At 36.6% G+C, this 22,591-nt stretch overlaps 1 protein-coding gene across 4 annotated transcripts in view; it reads left to right on the top strand.

The window, feature by feature from the left end:
• The first annotated feature begins 3,699 nt into the window (after positions 1-3,699).
• The window catches only part of LOC149552242 (nudix hydrolase 19, chloroplastic-like), a 153,352-nt gene continuing 134,460 nt past the window's right edge, over positions 3,700-22,591 (top strand). For all 4 annotated transcript variants that reach the window (XM_089787765.1, XM_089787763.1, XM_089787764.1 and 1 more), the window contains exon 1: positions 3,700-4,209. In XM_089787765.1, coding sequence (XP_089643891.1) covers positions 3,736-4,209 — 474 coding nt within the window. In that variant the 5' untranslated portion in view covers positions 3,700-3,735. The remainder of the gene's footprint in view (positions 4,210-22,591) is intronic.

Genomic DNA, 22,591 nt, shown 5'->3' with positions numbered 1-22,591 from the left:
GGGCACTCATCATGTGATGAGCATGGGTATGTAAGGTAGACGTGTGGAGTGACTTCTCTCGTTGCCCCGAGTAACATCTCCAATAAGATAAATGTGAAGAAGTTTCTAATAAGTGATAACTAAATGAATTAATGGGTAATTAAACTAAGATAAGATAAGATAATACCTCTATGGGTTGATTCGAGGGTATGTGCCTATACAGGTTTTTTGAGGGCGAGTGTTTGTATGGGTTTACCAAGGACATAGTGTGATGGCCTCTCAAGGGAGAGTTTCCGCACGATGTTTAGCTTGGGCTTTTTGATGCTAAGAAAATTACACTCCACTAGAGTCCCTACATAGTAGATCCATGGAGGGTCTAACCAGGACCTTTTGTATTGCATTGTCTCGTGGTCTTGGTTTCAGTCTTTTGTACTATTTGGTGTGAGTGTTAGCCGTGGATGACTATATTGTGTGATTGTGGTCAGATCATTATCTCCATCAACACAATGGGAGTGGGCCTATAGGTTCCACATGGTTGGGAGGTGTAGCTACCTATACCAATGTTGGGGAATGGTGTACAAAGATGGTCTATTTCTAGATTGAGGCCAGTGCTGGATATTCACTTGGTGCTTTGGTGTATCCGGAGTATGTTCTCTTGTGATTTATGGTTTATCTTGGATACATTGATATCATGCTCTATATGATGTTTAGTATGTTTACTTTATGCATTCCTTTATCATGATGTTGTATCATATTGCTAGATGATGTTATTACCACTACCTTGGATTAGTGATGTTATTGGTAGATTAGCAAGTTGTACATAATTGTTCTTATGATGTTATTTGATTGTTATCAGTAAGATTGATCTCATGAGACAACTCCAACTATCTTGTTGACAATTTGAGATTCATGCTCGGGGGTATGGTTAGGGTCTTAAAGGTCTCATGATGCGATTATGGCTAGAAGGAAACACACACGATTCTTTTTAGTTTGGTAGCTTCATTGCTTGTGCTTTCCTTCTTGTGATAGTGAATTTATGCACACGCATGTTCATTGCGATGTTGCTTTCTGCATGATTACATTTGATGCTATGGATTAGAGGTTGAGTTATTTGTTCTCCTTTATGCTCTTGATTGATCATTCCTCAATTTACGTGGATCTGGGATTCCCCGATGTGGAGGTTTCATGTTTTTATGCATTTTCTTCTTGCATTGTTGATGTGCTGTTAGCGTTTCTCGCCTAGGAAGGGTAGTTTCTCATGCAAGAATGTATTGTCTCGCGTGGACATACATTCTCCCTTGCACGGGCATACATTCTCTCGCACGAGCATTTACTTTCTCATGTGGAAAAACAAAGTATCACACAACAAAACAAAGTCTCACACACATATGACAGCAAAATTCGCATGGCTCATTGGGAAAGCTTGCGCAAGAAAAAGTCCTGACTCGCATGAGCATCTTGGTTGTTTCCTTGCATGGAAAATAGTGAGTATTTGCACACACTTCAAGGAGATGTGAAACATGGTATTGATTACCCTTTTGGGTCTTGCATCTTCCCATATCAAAACAAATCAGGTTTAAGGTGAATATAATATATCGTTTAAGTATAAGTACTTAAGATATATTTTAATATATGTGACGATTCATTTAAGATAGGTTCTATACCTCTCTGATTTAAGATAAAGATTTTAGAAAATTTCAGGGCTTTAGGAATTCAGACTTAGCCAAATTTTAGGAGTCAACATTTGTATTTCAGCATGGTGTCTAGTAGATGAGTGGTTGTAACTTGAGCCCTTGTCTTGCGTATGACCATGTTTGGTCTCTACTTGCAATTCTTGATTATGTTATGGTTAGTGGTAATGGACTTGTATGTCTAATTATGAAAGGAACTTTTACTTTGGGTTTTAAAAAGAACATTCCCTTAGTATATTCTCACGGTTCATGTGATCTTTGGTTCATAAGTTATGGTTTAGTGCTTGGAGATCTTCAGAAGTGTTTGTAAGACTTCTGCTGGTGTAGGTGAACATGTGAGTTTAGCCATGTTCCCTATTCTTATCATCTTGTTTAGATGTTTCATTCTTGCACTTGCTTACTTTATGTTGTTGTTAAGTAACTTATCTTAAGAAAAAAAATATTCAGTGCATGTTTTATCCTTGTGTTCCAAGTATCTTCGGGCAAGGCATTACAATATTAAACCTCCCAATTCATCTCCTATTCTCATTAGTATTTAGTTGTGCATCATCTCTAGTAGTAAATTAATTAATTTGACCCATTTTGACACTTTATGGAGTTTGTGTTGGCTACAATAAAATTCAAGCTACCATTTTATGGATTTGAAGTTATATCCTTGGTAAAAAAGACATGATTTACTTATAATAACTTAAATTTTAGGGTTTTATTCTTGTAATCTATAAACAAAAAAGTTTTAGGATGAATGGAAATACTTACTTGACCCATATATGCATGTTCCCATAAGCTAGTAATTCTTTCAATTAGCTGCTTGTTTCCACACCTCTTTGCAAAAAGGCCATTATTTTTACAATGGTCTGTCAATCCTTTGTGTATATATTTTTAATGACAACCACATTGGATTCCTCTATGATGTTTGTAGGTTTAGGGTTTGTGTCTCTTGTCTCATTTTGCGAAAGTTATGTCGAGGGCTTGACAATTTTATTGCATTGCTTTGCTTGATGTTTGTAGGCATGTTGGGGTTTGCTTTGTCCAATATTTCCTTGTTTTTGGAAATAGAGTTGTTATGATTGGAGAATGTCTTCTTTTTGAGCTTTATCTATAGGGGTGGGTTTATCCCTTTGCCAAAAACACTTTATCATTTTGTGGAGAAGTAGAAATCTATTATGGGCAGTGAAGCATGGAGAAGTCGACAAGTGAGGCCAAATATGTTCTATTAAAGAAGGATAAGATGGATTCCTTCTTCCTAATGCAATGTAGTTTGCTTTGAGAGAAAATTTTAGAGTCCAAGATGTGATTACAACAACCTAGATTTGTGAAAACTTCTTGTTATCAATTTCCCTGTCGCCACTCCTACCCTCCCTAGCTAGAGCAATCACAATCCTCCTTACCTTTCTACTCACAATCTACCATCCAAATTTTGTTCAAACATGCAAAGGAGAACTCTATCCCTATAGTATACATCGATATATCTTGACATTTTCACATTTAGCAAAGCAATATGTAGATTGACAAGTTTAGAGTTATAGTCAATTGCATACCCAATCTTGTACCTTGGCAAATTTCATTAAGAAAAGCTATCAAGTTTTAAAAATTTATTCTATTATAATCAATTTAAATATGAAATATACAAGATCCACTTCACATTATAAAAAAATTGAATGCTATTTGCAAACTAGATAAATGTTCAAACATTGCTGTATATGAAAAAATTATCCTCTAAGCTCCACTCAGAAAAGATTACAAATTACCTTTTATTGAGAAGTTTCATTAAGAAAAACTATCAAGTTTTTAAAATTTATTCTATTATCATCAATTTAAATATGAAATATACAAGATCGGCTTCACATTATAAAAAAATTGAATGCCATTTGCAAACTAGAACATTACTGTGCAGTAAGCTCCACTCAGGAAAAATTACAAATTACCTAGTATTTCACCCGCTCCAGAGAGGAAAGAGGTGTAGCCTAATTAAAAAAGAAGAAGCAGAAAGAACATACTATAAATGGAGGCTTTGGCAGCACTGCAAGGCGACGTGCAGATTGAATAACAAGTAGTACGATTATGAATGGAAGGCAACGCCAAAAACCATCAGTACAATTGGAGAAATCACGCTTTCTCTGGGAATCCCTTAACTCTGTTAGACCGAAATTCATCTCGTAAAAGATTACAATCACTCTTGTGCAAACCCCCTGAACAACTCAAAGACGAGCAAACGGTTCTTATACTGCCTTTCTTGCACAGCAAGCCTTTGGTCTCTTCTCCATCTTCATCTCCATCTCTATCTCCTCCTACATGGCATCTTGCTTGGCAGAGTCTCTACAAATGCGCACAACAGGCTGATCACAATTTGCTCAGTAATCTGGTATATCTGGGCCACAGGGGAGGGGCCATGCATTGCGCTCTCAATTTTCCCACAGAGAAGGCAGCAGAATTTGTTTCATCCACACCAAAAACTTCCTTTGTGGATGTGAGGAGACTAATGATCGGGACTGACCCATCAGACGAAATTGGAATGACAGATCTTTCAATTGCCGGCCAGGTGAACCCATGCATTTACTCGAGAGTGCATGGAGTTTTGATGATGAATTTTATGCTATAATGATTTTTTTAATTTAATTTTTAAAACCTAATTTGCGAAAACAATACCGCTGTTACCCTCTCTTATTCAGCATCATGTTATCCATTTATGCATAAATTATGTCCTAGCTTTATTCTGAATAGAAAATATAGCCAGAAATTTTAGAGGAAAGATGTGATTTTCAACCATTTGCCAAGGCCTGAAACCAGTGTCTGTCCATAATTTCAGCACCTCCTCTGTCCATCACTACAATTCTGCTTTCTAAACTGTAGCAGCTCCCACTTTTTACAGCAGCGTTCTACGCAGCGGCCTAGCTATTTTTCTTTAGCAGGTACCTTTTTTGGGTGCCAGTGGTCCTATGATTGCTCACATTCTGTTTTCATTGTATATTTACCCGCTCTTTAAGAAGTTGATAAATTGTAAATTTCTTGTTTCTCATGTCAATTTAAAATGGAGGTAAGAAAAAATGTGCATCTATGTCACACAAATGTGTTCAAGCAAGGACAGCATAATACTAACCCCCACTCGTTTTTCATGGTTGAAACTTTAATTCATTAATAGTGGCTGCTTCACAATTTTAAGAGAGGACTTCACATTATACTTTCTGCGAATTAAAATATTACATCGAACCACTTAGGCCTCCAAAACGGAAACAGAAAACAGCTGCATGGGACCACCATGCTGTTAGTAAAAGATTTCAAAATAGAATGGGCTTTACAAAAGAAATATTCATGGGAACATTGGTACTACATGAAGAGAAGCTGTAGCCCCTTGCAGGAGACCACTATCTTATATATCAATTTATCTGTAGAAAGAAAGGTTAAAAATACTGTCGAGAATGAAAGAAATGAATTTTATTAAATATCACATATGACCAAAAATTTATAATTTCATCAAAGAACAAGAACTTACACCAGCAAATTTTAGAAGCAGTTGAAGATATGAATTTGCATCTCGATACAAATTGAGTAACTGACATGAACAAGATACTGAATACAAAATGAAGAAGAAACAAAATCTATTTGGATAAGATACTCCAATTAATCTAAAATAAATTGATAGATATGATGCCATTTATTATAATGTTATGTCCCCTTTCAGGATTGCCCTAAATCTTACCCTGAAATCACAAATTCAATTGACATAAGGGATGTAATATATTTTAGAATTATATCTTTACCAATAGAATGATGTTCATCAAAATAAATCTTGTTTTAGGTCCTGCGACCATGTTTGATAGTATTTGAAATATAATTCATACTCATAGGACTATTTCTTTTTACTAGGGTTAGGGATTCAGCAACAAATATAAATGCATTTATAGATCAATAATCATCCTTACCCACTTCCGTGCAATAGCTTGCTGATCCTTAGACATTAATCATCAATAGGTCCATTCCTCTAATCAACCTTAGTAGGGGTTGGTGAGGAAAGCCACAAAGGGTGCCCAATTACTGTTCAGCCCAATTAAGCACAAGAGTGTGCAACATCCAAGTAAGACAACTCACTTGTTGGCCCACGAGTGGCAGGAACATTCATATTTGATAATTTTATGCCCTGGGGTGTTCTATTTAATTTGAGGCAACCTGGATTATTGAGGAAGACTGTTCAGCCCAATCAAGCCCAAGAGCATGGAGAATCTAAGACAACTCGCTCCTTGTCCCACAAGCGCTAGGAACATCTTTCTTTGATGATTACATCTCTTGAGGTGGCCTACTTAATTTGAGGAAGTCCATCTACTAGCTCTCCCTAACATATTTCCCTCCAACCCCACAATGATTATTTGTAGGAAATAAGGAATAGTGAAACCTATATAAACATACCGAATTTAAAAAGTCTATTAATAAATTGGTAAACTATACATTAAATATTATAGTCTATAGGTACATAGAACAGTGTCCCTATTGCATACCAAATACTTGCTAATGCACAACTCTGATATTTACCTTATAAGTTTATAACAGCCTAACTGGCTACTTATACTTGAGTGTATATATCTATGAGAAATCCTCTTCTTCGATTATCCTCCTTCATGCCCTTTCTTGAATGCGTATCTTCAATATATATCTCTCTCCCTTGGATCAGAAGAGTCACGTTCTTCCTGTATTCCCATCCCCTTCTAAAAGTTGTTATCTATTTTATGGTGACCATTGACTAAACTGCTGATTGTTAATGAAATTCATTCCTCTTACTTATTACTTGCAATTCCTTGGGTGTAATCGCACCTTCATTATTAATGCATACTTTAATAAAACACACTTCTGTATAGTAACATTGCATATGAACTTGTTATAATGCCCCATTCCTAGGTAACAAGTAGATGAGCAGAGGTTGACCTATAATTTGAATAGGGGACTCAATTAGAGGGTCATGGAGCTTTGCAAGGACTCCTGTTTTGGACATTCAAATGGTTGTTCCTTAATTTTAGGAGGAATCCCTATTTTTTAAGGGAATAATTGGGAGTTGGTTTAGGGGTGTTTATGGACCTTTTTAGAATATTTGAGACCATCTCCTAAATTTTAGGGAGGGGTCCTATCTTTTAGGAGGACTGGCAGTTGACTAGTTGCCTACCAGGAGGACCATGGAGAAGAGCAGGATCCCTTTGAAGCAGTTTCAGTTGATTGGAGATAATCTCCTACTTTTTAGGTGAGGTCCTAACTTCTAGGGGGAACTACCAGTTGGCCTGCAAGACTTGGGCATCATTAGTGACCAAGGTGCTTGAAACAGATTCTAGTTCTAAGTCCAGATTAGCATTTTATGATTAAATTGGGAAATATTATATTCTTCAGATTAAATAAATAACATTAAATTTATTTTCTAAAATCACTTTACATTAAAATAAAATAAAATAAGACCATGTTACATTTTCCTAGGAGTTGATGGTTGTTTATAAAATGGGGCCAACATTAATAATGGGAAATAAGTCCTTGGGGGATTGATTTTATGAGGAGAAGTTCATTTTAAATAAATTTTTTCAAAAATTAATTCCGAGTTGCCTCAATTAGGGTTCAAACCCCTTTGAGGAGGAAAAAGGAAGTAAAAGAAAAGGTTGGGCTGACGTTCATTTCATTTAGTTTTATTATTTTGATTGCTTATTGTGGAGAGAGCTATGAGATGAGGGTTTTCGGTAGATTGAAGCTTGAAGAACAAAAACTCTTTACCAGGTTGGACATCACCCCAGCCTGCCTATGGATTGTAATTTCTTGATAAATCATCTGTTAGAGCACGTGGGCATCAAATTCTTGAGAGGATATTGAAATTTGTGTGAAGAAGATGCTGAATTCTTTATCAGGGTTGCAGATCAGAACAATTACAGCTGCTTTGTGTTTGGTAGAGTATTTCTAGCAACCGTATATTGCCAAGAAAAAGCCACGTCCCATATAGACGAGGAAATCGGTGTTGCAGACTGAGTTGTGAGCTGTATTTGAGTTCTGATTCAGATCAGGGATTGAAAGACTTGGATCAAAGTGCTGCACAATGCCAATTCTAGGTAGCCGTACATTTCACACTTATTCTACATTTGCTAGCTGGCCATACAGCCTCATACAGAAGTTGATGTCAGCATGAGAGGTGTTGCTTGAGGCAGATCAGAACAATTTGTGTCCAGAATTCTTCAGTATGGACAGCAAAGTAGTTTTCGAAAATTGGAGAAAAATCATCAACAATTCAGTTGTATGCTGTTTCAATCTTGCTTTCAACTGTACAGATTTGGTATGACCTCCATGTTGTTTATCTGGTTAAAAATATAGTCTGATTTATTTCAGTTTTGGTGTGTATTGGATTTATAGTTATTAGTTTCAGTTCTAGTATTCTCAGTACGTTGCAATCTATTTATTAAAAAGACAAAAAAAATCAGAAAAAGACAACACAAAAAAAAATCAAATATTCCAAATAATCACAAACAAAAATCAGTTCACCTTCATAACAGTGGTCAAAGTCAAAGAAGTCAGAAAACCATCAGCTATTGCCTTTAAAATCAATTCGAGATCTTTTAGTGGTATTAGAGCATGATCTTGCCAGTCTATAGGGTAAAGAGCAGATGTTTCTATTTCAGTTTGGTTTGAGTTTTGGTTGTGGGCAGTAAAATTGGTCATCATGGAATGGTTTTTCAGCAATAAACAGAGATGGAATGAAGCTATACAAACACAACGTCAGATCAACCGCCATTGGCAGAGATTGAATGATACAATTTCAGAGAAACTTGGTATTCTGGTGAATCATCTCCATCAATTAGAACATGCAAGAGTCCTCATTTCTTACCAATAAGTAAAACAATTGTGACCAGCTTTAACAAGTATCCCTCTCTTCCTCAAAAGATACAGGATATGCTTTCTTTCACACAATTTTTGGGTGACTCTCAAGGAAAGAAACTGTTGGGAAAAGTGAAGAGTATAATGTGCAAGAGCAAGGAAAGGAAATAGAATCACTTGTTTGTATTTTGCAACCTACAAGTGGTCATAATGAATGCAAAAATTAGTCATCAGGTGGGAGTTCTAAAGAAGAAAACAACTTCAGGTCAAGAAGAGATTCATACACACCATTGAGTCCTCACGTTGATCATAAAGTGGAAGCAATTACGACTAGGAATCAGCCCATTGGAGATGTTGAAAACAAGATACCGGGGTATGACACCTATTCAAATTTTTGCAGTAGCAGTTCTAATCATGTGGTAGCATCCATTTCACATGATGGTTATGGCATTGTTGAGTCTTTCTATGTTGTTACTCAAGTTGGGAGTGATACACATGAGACATATATTGTGATTCAAGCCACAAAGGTCCTGATTTGTTCACCCCACTAGGGAAGTTGCTAGAACGATACAAGGGTTGTGTGATGGGTGGTTACTTAGAGCTAAGAAATCCAAGTTTCTTGCTGCCCAAGAAAGACAACACTCGCAAGAGGTCAAGGAAAGATGCAATCAACTTGATAACGCAAGAAAACATAGAGTTATACATTAGATCCATGTTCCTTCCTAGGGAGAATATGTATAGGTTGAGCAAACAAAGGAACTCATAGGTAATGAGACAAGAATTGAAACCAGCCTTAATTTTTAGTTTGAGAACAGCAGTGATATACCTTGATTTCCTCACAACATTGCCACTATAAGCTATGAAGATAGTAATGGTACCATTCCTACTATTGATGGACAAGAGGCAAGTATGGTACATGATAGTTTGATGATGTCTATTGTTTTGTGGACTAAGTTTATACAAATTGATGTATTTGATATTGAGGAACATGAATTACCTAAATCAGAGTGCCCAATTGAGGTAGTCGATCATTCTCATGATGGTGATAATGACTTGATAATGTCTCTCTTAGGGGGCTAGTCACTCTAGAGGCATCTTTGTTGAGTAGTGTTGGCATACATACTTTATCTTTGAGTTTGTCATCTATAACCATTGGATAGCAGCAATATCCTTGTAGATTGGTGACTTCATAGTCTTTGATTCCTTATGGACCATTGGCTGTCCAAGCTGGAATTGTTTTGCATGCCCTAACTCGGTATTGGCTACATCCGTGATTCAATATGAGGGCATTGAGTGCTTCTTTTGGACATTCTTTGACCGAGATTGGTTTGATGCTATGTTAATTATCATTCACGTTGCTGAATGAAGTTCTGATAACAAGGTAGGGTTGCCATTTGTGTTGGTTCTTGGGCATGTGGGAGTCTATTCTCATAGAGTTTTGATGTTGTACATACATGGGTGGTTACTTTATGGTGAGGGGTTGATATGTTCTTTCTACATAGGATGCAGTAGGGTCTATACTTTGATGTGGAATTTGGGCATTGATTTATTTGCTATATTATTTCATATGGATTCCCATATGTTGCTTCATGTTTTGAGGCTTTCAAACATTTTTATTAGAGACGAGAAGCTAGTTGTATGGAGAGAGCTAGAGGCCAAGCCTAGAATCTGCAACATGATTGCTGGTTTATTGGGTGTTGTACCAGCATCAAAGAATTGGACTTTGTGCCAATGGCAATATCTAGTCAGGGTTATACGGAGCATTTTAGGATTGGTAACTTCAGACCAAGCTTGCTAACATCTTCTATACCAACTTTTTGTTAAGGTTTGATCTTCCTCACATCGAGGTTATCATGAGGAGAGATATCGAGGTTTATATCCTATGGTTGAGCATGTTATTCTTTGAGTTACCCCGGATTGCATCAGGTGTCAAGATTGTTGTTATGGATCTTATTGAAATGTATCGACATTATGAGTTTATAGTTATATTCAGAGGGCACAAAGTCAACATGTTGGGTTCTTTTGAGATTGGTTTGGAATCTTGACATTGCCTTGTGTAGTACATATCTAGAGATCAAGTTTTCTAGGCCCATCTTTACCATGAGACTTGCTCTCTAGCCACATATCAATAAGGGGTGTGGCTCGTTCACGCCTGGAGCAACAATGTATCCGACACCATTTTCAGGACACTTTGCCCAAGATGACATTTATGGATACACTTATTAGAATTAGACTTATTATCCTCTATAGTTTGGTTGTGTGAGGTCCTTTGTTGGATTATGATTGGACCTATTTTGAGTATGTTTAGATTCTCCTCCATGGCACATTGTTCAATGCAAACAATCCATTCTGCAAAATGTTATTCTCGCTAAGTTTGGGGCTTGTCCCTTAGCATCGAGGCCATCTTTGATCTTGTTTGGTACCTTTAGTGCCTCCCAGGATTTGCTGATTTGTCAGAGTCCGTTACAGATACCCATACCTAGCCTATTGCTCTTTAGGGCTTATTGCTGTTGCCACTTTCCCCTTGGACCAGGTCCACGGTTGGTTTGCAAAGACTCTAAGGGCCCATTTGGCAACCAGAATAGGAATTAAGAATAGGCATTTGTTATCCCAGATTCATTATTCTTGCATTCGTTATCCTAGATTAGTTATTCTCAATGCGTTTGGTTTACCCAGAATTTGATGGAGACTATGTTTATCCTCTGTTTGGTCAACCAAAATTAAAATAGGAATAAGATTAAGTTTAAATATTTCCACTGTTGCACAATCACTTGGTTCCATAGTTAGAGGGCAATTTAAGAAGCATTTGATTAGGTTGCAGGTGTTAATATCATGGGCAGAAGAAAGGTGGAGGTCTAGTGTAGAAGTGACAAATCCAAATGATTGAAAACTTTTGAAGACCGCAAAGTTGGCTCTTCAAGAAAGCCACCCAACTTTCTACTTTATGCGCTTGCAACATCTTTGTTTGGATTGAATCTGAAAGTGGGAATGTCTTCGAATTTGGAGCTAATGGGAAGGTTTCAATGCCCCCAAATCCTGCACTCAATCACAAAGACAAAGAAGAAGACTCAAAAGATGAATATCTTCTTGTAGAGAGCTTCTTGCAAGATTGAAATTCCTTCATTGCCAAACTAGTGCTTTAAACCATCCGTTTGGTGAGCCGCCATTGCAAGTGTTCACAAGTCCTTTGGAACAGTGTCTATAATGGCTTCTCGGATCTCATCACTGCAAGGAATACTGGTGTCCTTAAGGGTTTTGTAAAAAATCTCAATCAATTGCGTTCCAGCCTAGAAAGCTGTCACATAAGACAACCAAACCCAATTCATTTCTTCTGCTTTTAATCTATGGTATTTGTAGAACGTATTCTTCATCTTTTTCATGTAGAAAAAGCAAAACCTCATGAAAAAAGTGGGAGGGAAATAATACACCGTTGCCGGACCCCAAGAATGATTAAAATGTGAAAAAGCAAAAAGCAAAATCAAATGTATGTTTTGGTCAAATTTGATATTCGACCAATTATCAAATGCACGTTTGAGGTCAAAATGAGCTTATATATTCATATTCCTAGTTCCTTTTTGTCATGCCCAAATGGTGGATTCAAAAGTTTGGTTATTTGTTAATGCCTATTCTAGTTGTATTCCTATCGTCAAACGGCCCCTAACCCTTCTTGGTTCTATTGGGATTTAGATTGATTGCCTCCCCTGTTCCAGTACCCATTGGGTGCGTCCCCCCATCTTCTTTCTCTCCAACAAAAGCTGAATAGGTGCATTATGTTTCCTGCATTTTGTCACCACAAAATGTAGGTGACAGTACAATTTTTTTTCAATTGACTTTCATGTTTCTCTGAGATAATTCACTACTTGATTGCCAAGATTGATCAACCAGTCATTTTCAATTCATGTAATGAATCCTTTTACTAAAGGCTGTCGTCAAGTCTTTTTCCTTTTTATAGTTTATTAGCCTATACTTGATTTTTGAGACCATCAAAATCCCTTATGTGTTTTTGAGTGTTTGTCTTTTTGTTTCCTTCAATCTCTTGCTTTTGGTTTTCCCTTCGATTCGATATCTTTTAGGGCTTAATCGGAGTTATCAGTCAAAAGATATCAAGGTTTAAGTGCCTAAAAAGTGGGTTCTCCAAATTCAATTGCATATTCAAAATTGTTGGTGTAAATAAGTATTTACTATTTACACTTACTTAAGTTTACTTAGGTTAATGCATATTTTTTATTATTTATTTATTAGTCACCTAGGAGTATGTGTACTCTTGTGAGTTGTCATGTTGACAACACAAGGGTCCACACCTCTTTTATGCACATGTTGTCTATAACACAGGAGTTAGCACACTAATTAAGCACATGGTGTCTACAACCTTCTAATCTTATCCACTCATCTAGAATGTTGGATAAGGTGTGTGCTTAGTTGTCAATGCTTATCTTATCTCCTGGTTGTTTCTAGAGACATTCTAGGTACTTCCTGAGAGGCCATTATACACAGGCACTCCTAGTGTGTTTGCACAACACATCATATACTGAACAGAGCAATGTATTAGGACATACTCTGAGTAATAGATCATATCCATTTTTTGGTCTACAATCGTGTTTGTGTTTGAGTTCTACGATCTTGGGTGACTCTTACCCTTAGGCAAATTCTTGCATAGTATCAAAGCTCTTAGAGATTTTCTCATCACATAGCCATTTTCAGACCATTGTTGCTTTAACACCACAACTCGACTCTGGAGTACCGTAGAAATTGGGAGTGTCCAGCATCAGATCTGACCTCGCCATTGCGTCCAGAATGCTGATTTGGTGAAAAATAGCTATAAAGTTGCCTACCTTAAGCCAAAGTCGATTGTGAGGCATTTGTTTTGCAAACCGGCATCTGAAAGACCGATTTGCAAAATTGGTATAATCATTTTAGATCTGTACATTTAATTTTCAGATCCTTTTTTTTTTCATCTGCATCTCTACTATTTTTTTCGGATCTGCATTATTTTTCGAAATTTTTTTGGCCATAGGATCATAGGAGAGATTTTTTGCTGGTGAAGATTGAAGCTTGCTGTTGCAAATCAGATATTTGCATCACATTTAGAAGGTCCAAAAACCTCCAGATCGGATTTTGTTTCTTCCAAATTGGACATCTGAGGCAAAATCTAGAGCCATTTGATTTTTGGAGGTGTGGCGACGATTCAGATAACATAACAGCAGCAACGATTTTCAAATAGTGATATCTCCCTCATATGGACTCCTTTTTGCGAGCAATTTTTTTTGTTTTGGGGTAGAATTTTGTGATCTACATATTGATGCAAGTGGTTTGAGATCTCTGTTCCTGAATTTTTCTGCGATTCCAAAATTCCGATTTTTGCCACTTAAAATGCTTAGTACGGGCTCATCTGGACTCTAAATCAGGTTCTGTTTTTTTTGAAAGTGCATATTTTTTTGTCTACTTTTTAGATTTGCAATCAGATTATAGGTTTTGTAGACAGAAATACTACTTTCAGAAATAGGCCCTAAATTGGCAAGTGGCTATCAAGTGCCTAAATCATACATTAGGGGGGGGTTTCTTTGATTCTTTGGGGGTTCATTGATTGATCTTATGGAGTCTTGTTAGATTTGTCAGTCTGGTATAAGACCACAGTTGACAACAAGGAACTATCACAAATGGAGTACTTTGATAGTTGACCATCTAAGAGAACATCTAGGATTGCTTCCTTATCTCTATTTAATGCCATCACATTTTAATTGGACATATATTATCAAACTTAATCAATTTCCGCGTAAAAGTATGAGTAAGGAATCTTTTGCTCCTCTTAGATTGGCACATTTTCCTTGTGATATTTGGTGGTCTATTTGGGAAGCATATGGATATCCCTATGATCCTCCATCTCCAGAGGACTTTCTACATCCAGTCACTCTAGCTATGGTTTCTTCAACTTTAGATGAGATCACACCTCTAGCTCTTGTTGCTCCTTCTGATCCTGTTCCAGCCACAGATGCTTCAGATTCAGTGTAGCAGGACACTATGTGTCTTCCTACTTTACCTTCATGCGAAGACTTCTTTCCCGCCCTTGCAGGCCTGTTCATGGAGTCTCACATTGAAGATGTGGGATACATTATTGATGACATCCATCTTCTTTTTGAGGCAAATACTTCATTCATTGACACAGTGACAGATTCATGTACTTTAGCATTGCAGGGTACACATGGTCTTCCAGGTGATGATTTCTTGCTAGACATTTCAGCTTTGTTCTTGGAGTCAGACACAGCAGACATGGGAGATTTTTATGATGTTTTATTGCTTCTCTTTGCTGAGGATTCTTCTACAGTTGTTGCGAGGGCCCACTCTGACCCTCAAGTCCATTCTCTACATGATCAATTTTTTCAGGTTGGCGTGATTGTGGATTCTTCTTTATAGCATCTACAGGAGGTCTCTTTCACATTTGAGAAGACTGTTGGTTTCCTGAAGCAGGTTCCACCACACTCCTTGTTCAATCTGCACTTCTCTTTAGCTGTTTTGGAGGAAGCCATCATCAGTATCGACACAAGGACTTTTGAACAGGTTTCAGCGACATCGGTCATCATAGAGATTCCTTCTCCATATAGGGGACGTATCTTCTTTGTACCCTTGCCTTTGTTTCTTCCAAAGGGGAGGAACATCATTCTTTGGTCATGGATCAGCTTCTACATTAGAGCATTTCTCATTGATCGGCACACTACTTTTAGGGGGGGAGGACTACCTTGTCTCCTTCATCTCCTTTTTGGGGGGGACTTTTTCCTCTTAAGGGGTTTTGCCTTTCTCCTTCTTTTTTCTATTGTATATATTGGATGTATGTCGTAATGGGGGGGTCTTGATTACTCCATCCATTCATGCATCCCTTTTCATCTCTCTTTTTGGGGGAGGGTTTTTCCCATGAGGTTTTCCCTGTTTCTCCACTTTATCAGAGATTTGCATATCACTATGTACATGGGTACCTAACATGGCCTAGTAGCCGGGACCCATTATGCACCTTCATCATAGTTTTCGTAAGCTTAAGGGCATTCCCCTAAGTTGCACTTAAGGGGGGGTGTTGGTATAAATAAGTATTTACTATTTACACATAAGTTTACTTAGGTTAATGCATATTTTTTATTATTTATTTATTAGTCACCTAGGAGTATGCGTACTCTTGTGAGTTGTCATGTTGACAACACAAGGGTCCGCACCTCTTTTATGCACATGTTGTCTACAACACAGGAGTTAGCACACTAATTAAGCACATGGTGTCTACAACCTTCTAATCTTATCCACTCATCTAGAATGTTGGATAAGGTGTGTGCTTAGTTGTCAATGCTTATCTTATCTCCTGGTTGTTTCTAGAGACATTCTAGGTGCTTCCTGAGAGGCCTTTGTATACAGGCACTCCTAGTGTGTTTGCACAACACATCATATACTAAACAGAGCAATGTATTAGGACATACTCTGAGTAGTAGATCATATCCATTTTTTGGTCTACAGTCGTGCTTGTGTTTGAGTTCTACAATCTTCGGTGAATGTTGCCCTTAGGCAAATTCTTACAAAAATATCAACCTTGTATTCTAATGTTGAGTTGCACTTTTTGTAAAATATAACTTAAAATGACTTTATGTTATATTTTTAAGTTACTTTATTACTTTAGATTTATCACTTAAGTGATTTAAGTCATTATAGTGCATTTTATGTTATAATTTAATGTTTGAGTTGTTTTTAAATCTTTCATTTAAGTGACTTTATGCACTTTATAGTCTAATTTAATGTTGAGATTTACTTTAATGTTTTATTTTAAAACATCTAAGTGAAATAATACTTTTGAATATATTTACACATAATGTGTAATCTATATAGTTTAAATATGATATTTGATCCCTTTGAGTGATGTTTTCTCAATTAACCAATAAGACATTTGCTAAATAGGAAACTTAAGTGATGCAACTCCATTACATGTTATTTTTGATAATGAAATACATGTAAATGCATTTAGAGATGCAATTTTGTCTTGGATATGTAATTGCATTGCATATTTAAAACTTGCAATCACTCCTAGAGAGTCCGATTTTCCAAAGGAACCAAGTTCTGGTCAAAATACATGCAAACACATTACATGTAAATGCTATACATGAAAGTACAGCTTGTATATACCTTCCAAGAACCTGATTTTGGCCTATGGATGAGTTTTATGCATTTCCTTGCACATTTTAAACTTGCATTTGGTCATTCTAAACCTGATTTTGCATTTGCATCTAAAACGTCACATGCAATGACATGTAGAGAGTGTGATTTTGGCTTTAAAAGTAAAATGCATGCATTTGCATACCATTTCCTTCATGTGTTTGAGTTGAGAGAGTGTGATTTTGCTCCAAGACCAAATGCACGACATGCTAAAGTCTCAAGAACCCAATTTTGCTTCTTGAGTAAAAACGTGTGGACTTATCACATATTTATAACATGCTAAAGCCTCTCAAGACCCCATATTTGCTTGCAATATGACCTACATGCATCCATGATGCATGTTTGAAACATGTGTTTGCATATAGAGACCCCAATTTTGGTACTCAACTCAAAAACATCACATGTGCATGCATCTAGGGAACCTGATTTACCAAGAGGAATGCATTGCAACTCAAAACGCTACATGAAGTTGACCTTGGCTTGCATTACATGCATTTGCATGTAGAGACCTTGATTCTGGTTTTCAGCAAGTGCGTTTCATGCAAAAAGTCTTGGAGATCACGATTTTGCATACCAAAGGCAAAAATGTTGATGCAGTAGGGCTCTCTAAACCTGATCTTTCATAAAATGTTGGAAGGGAAAGCTTTTTAAGACATTTGTGCACATGTGTTTGCCCTTGGAGACCATGATTTGCCTTGAAAATGCATTTTCATTCATTGAAATGCTTTCAAGAAGTGTGATCTGCACTTAGGATTGCATTTGCAAGTTCATTGACAACATCTTGCACATTTATTTGCATTCTTCTAAACCCAATTTGAAGCCAAATCTTTCAAAGACTTTGGGTCATGTCATTCAAATACACTTGGAAAACCCAATTTTGAAGATAACAAATTCATCCAAACGTCTTCTTCTCCCAAATTTTGCTCATTTCTCTCCAAGTAAGTACGAGGATTCGATTTTGTTTGCATGTCTTTCTTGTTTTGCTAGTTTGTTGCATTCTTTGGCTCTTTGTTATCCATTTATTCAAATGCAACCCTAATTATCTGCGTTAAGTTATAAAGTTTGAAACCTTCATTTTTGTTGCAAATGCAAAGCTCCTCCATCGCAAAAAAGAAAATGCATACAAAGTGAAGTTTTGGAGTTTGTCAAAGTTTGAGTCAAAGCAAGAGGAATGTTTTTCTTTTGTTTTCGAGTTTTTGTATATATTTTGTTGCTTGTTTTGGTTTGTTTCTGGAGAAAACTTGAAGACTTTAACCCAACAATGCAAGTGCATATCCATGCTTTCATCTTCCATGTCAATCCATTTTCCAAATACATTCCAACTCCATCTTCCTACATATGCAATTGCATCTTCCAAACCTGATTGCATATTTACATCAAGTAAAAATGATGAATTTTTACCATTACCTCTCATGAACCCGATTTTGGTGAAGATCACACTTTTAAATACCAAAATTCTCATTTTGCACATAACCATATGCTTCCAACTTGCATTCTTAGCCATTCAAAACAAAAGCCCCACTTTACCTACATGCAATCCATTATTTTAAACCTGATTTTGGTCATTTCTTTTCAAAATACAAGCTGTCCCATTCATTTCCAGCCATCAATTGTGTTTATTAAGTATCTAATCCATACTATGAACACCTATCCTTCATTGATCTGTCAATGAGACTCAAAACCCCAAAGCCCTCATGGATTCAATCCCATTGAAAGATGTTTTCCCTCTTCGGAATTTTCATGTTGTGACGCACTCTACAAGATATGTTAGAATTTCCTCAAAGAGTAGAGACATCATGTCAAGAAGATATGCTTCCAATATAGAGAATCGACATTCATTTGGTCTCCACTTTCCCAATGGCTTCCCTAGAGCCTGAGTTCGCATGGAAATGCGCAAAAGCACTTTCATAAAAAAAAGGGCGGAAAATCAATTGAAGATGCTGTAGGAAGGTTGTTCTGGGTTTACATCCGAGCAACATTGAAAATGTTCTCAAAGTGTTAGAAGTTCGAGCATGCGTAAATCTGACAAAGGAGAATTCACAACTTGATCACATTGAGTTTTCAAAAAACAATAGGTAATTCATCAAAGAGAATACAGTGGCATGAAATACAAGGACCTCCCAATCGTGTGATCATCCATGATTGCATCACCAAGTACAAAGCCTTTGTTGAAAATCTACAGGATTGATTCAACAGTTCCAAAGTTTTCTTCATATTGTTGTAGTTGCAGAAGATAGATTGCATGTAATCCAATTGCATGTTATTCGATTACACGGACCTTCAGTACATATAATCCAATAAATCTTCTTTCCTAATTTGACTGAGTCAAGGTGGTTGAGTTTCTCCCACCTTTTTTTCCTTTTTTCTCTCACTCCTTTTTCCTATATAAGGAGTATCCCCCTCATTGTAAAAATCATTTTTTATTTTATGCAAGAGAGCTTTGCCAAACTTGTGCAAGCATAGCTTTGATTGTTCAGTACCAATTTGGAAAAAAAGTGAATACAAAAAAGCAATTGGATTTGAAGCTTTTGACTAATAGGAATTGTGATAGATCAAATTAAAAGCTTCGACTGTGATTTGTGGCTATTGTCTTTGATTCATGTTACTATTGTATGTATATTAGAGAAAGTGAGTAAATGAAATAATTGGAGCCGAAGCTTTGACTAGGAGGAATTGTGGTAATATAAGACTTGAAGCTTTGATTGTAGGTTATATTACCATATGATATTCACGCACTTTGTTAGGTTTAAGTTACTTTCATGTCTTTGTGAAATAATTGCGCCCCAATAGTAGTGATTTACTTTTATAATGTAGAACAATCGACCTTAGTTCCAAGCCGGTACGCTTTCAATTAGCCTTTTGAGTTGTTGGTTTATTGCTTGGTTACCGGATTCATGCCCTAGAGGCCAGATCCAGATTCAGATATGATCCCAATTCAGATTGTAGCTAGATTCGTCTGGATTCTTCCATTTTAATTTTAATTTTTTTTTTCCGTTTATGTTCTTATAATCAATATGGCTTTGATCTATAGATTCATACTATGAAATGATTTAGTTTTAGAATTATGTATATTTCTCTCATTTTTTAGTATATAATATATACACACACGCACACACACACACACGCACACATACACACGAATCCTCCACGAATCATAATTGGGAAAAAAATCACGAATCCACGGATCCAATTCATGTGCGCGAATTGGATTTGTTTCACGAATTAGTGACTAAGGTTTATCGAAATCAATGTTTCCAATATCTAGATAGAAGTGTAGTTTAGAGGTTCTTCTTGCCCATTACCCACTACAAGAAAAATGAAAAGTTTGAGTTAAGAGCCTACATTGTTGCTGATTAGGCTGGAATCATTGATGACAGAAAGAACAATAGTGGAGGAACATTTTTCTTAGGAAAGAGGTTGGTCACCTGGACCAACAAGAAGCAAAATTGCATATCTCAATCTACTGTTCAAGCTGAATATGTTGCTGCTGCAGTAAATTATACAAACATTGTATGGATCAAACAACTACTCAAAGGTATGAAAGAAGAAATCATTGCACCTGTGATACTTTATTGTGATAATACAAGTGCTATAAATATATCAAAGAACCTTGTGATGTACACAAAGACTAAGCACATTGCAATCAAGTATCATTACTTGAGAGAGTTAGTTCAAGACAAAGAGGTGAAGATGGAATATGTGAATACAAAAGAGCAGATAGCTGATATCTTCACAAAACCATTACCTAAGGATACACGAGTATCTAAGAGGTAAACTAGGGGTGATACCCCTATCCAAAGCTACTTAAAAAGCTTAGTAGTGCCTTGCATCAACTGGAGCTGAATGTTGTATCTTACACATTGATGCAGTGGATATTAATTTAGGAGTTGCCTAAAGTAATCAAAGAGCTAGAATAGAAGATCAGTCACAAGTAAGGTGACACAGGGAGAAATTGAAATTGTTAACATCTACATGTTGAGATGACAAGTCTTTGGCATTGTTGTCAAAGAGGGAGAAATAGACAAAGGGGAAGAATATAGAAGACCAATCAAAGGGAGAAACATGAAATATCTACCTAGAGGGAGATAGTGTACCTGATGTTTACTAAAGAGGAAGAAATGACAAAAAGAAATACATCTACCTAGTAAGAGGGAGATAGTGTTGAGGGAGATATAAGAATTGTGCAGAGATACTTGAATATCAGAAAGAGGGAGTGATCAAGAGGGGGTCATAAGATTGAGTTGATTGTCCATTGATTAGAACAAAATTTTGTAGCCTATACAGAAGATGAAAGCTGATGATAGAGGGAGAGATTTCAATACAAGGAATAATTCTCTTATTGGTATTGTTGTAAATGTGGTTTGCCATCAATGCCAAAGAGGGAGATTGTTGAGAAAAGATTGATACAAGTATGAGAATGTGTTTCAATCATTGTTTTGTCATTGATGTCAAATCGACTACTTGCTGGTAAGACAACTGCTTAGTTGATTTGAGTACTATCATTTGTTTGATTGATAAGGAGGTTTTGATCAAATAAGATAACAAGAACACCTAGAGGAAAGGTTGAGTTATGGTATGAAAAAGGAGTACAAAGATAAGTTAGGACAATAATGATATAGTGTATTGTTTATCTACTTAAGGTTGCAAAGGTTGGATACATTGATTAAGTTTAGAAGAACAAGTAAGAAGAATTGAGTTTGCCAAGCTTGATCGAGTGGACAGTAGGTGCCAAGCAAAGTTAGTGCAAGCCGAGCAGAAAATCAGTTGGAGCCGAGTAAAGTGAAGATTCAATGTATGCCAAGTGAACTTAGTGTAAGTCGATCAAAGTTTAGTTGATGCTGAGCACCAGTAAACTTTAGTGTTTTCCGATCTAACCAGTGGAAGATGAATGGAAGAACAATATGGAAGCCGAGTGACAACATATTGATGCCGAGTGCCAACATTCATGTTAAATCGTAGAATTGACGAATCTGAGCTAACTATTTTGTTTTCTTAAATTGTGTGAAGAGTGTGGAAGATAAGTATGATGAGTTCGTGGCACAGAATTCAAGGTAAACTATTTTGAGGGGAATTCAAGAGGATTGAGGAAGAAGTTTCTAGAGGAATCAAATGGAAAAGTGGGTAGATTCATTGAATCCTACCTAACCCTAAAATGGACCATTGAGGTTGAACGACAAAAGATCTTAAATCTCTATTTATAGAGAGCTAGTCAGAAGAAAAGGTCGTCATGTGCGAGAACCTAAGGAAGAGAAGGAGTCTAGGGTATTTCTTCATTCAGTAGCTGAACAGAAGAGATTGCTATTGGCAAGCAAAGCAATAAGGCTTAAGAGTATGAATGCTTGAAGGGTGAACAAGCTATCAGAGCTGAAGTGTGTGAAAGCCAAACAGAATGGAGAACTGAAACCAAGATCTGTAATCTGCAAGTGAGTTGTAAATTGTTATCAGATCAAGCCTTATTGTTACTTTCTAATCATTGAATCACTCTAGGGTAAATCCTTTGGATTAAGGTTGACCTAACAGTCATTTGTAAATCCTTTAACCGGGTGACATTCCAAGTGAATGATCTAAAGTCCGCTAACAAGGTTCACTTCTAACAGTGTGATTGAAATCCTCTAACCAGGTCACATTTAACAATGTGTATTGTAACTTTTAATAGGGTTGGCCTTTCACATAGCATCACTTCAGAAGAGTGAGAATTAGTAGCATGTTACAGGTGGTTTTTCCCAAATTGGGTTTCCACGTAAAATCCATGTGTCAAATGTGTCATTAAATCTGTTATGTTTCATGTTTACATTTCTGCAAAGATGTTTTGACCTAGGACAGTAACCTACAAAGTTTAAGTATTGTATGATCTAATAAATACATGCATAATAAGGTTTTATGGATATGGGTTCACTAAGCTGTGAAAAGTT

This window comes from Cupressus sempervirens, chromosome 6, assembly GCF_028749045.1.
Source record: "Cupressus sempervirens isolate cs-2001-9-10 chromosome 6, ASM2874904v1, whole genome shotgun sequence".
NCBI classification, from domain to species: Eukaryota; Viridiplantae; Streptophyta; class Pinopsida; order Cupressales; family Cupressaceae; genus Cupressus; species Cupressus sempervirens.
This window is presented reverse-complemented; position numbering and strand designations above follow the sequence as displayed.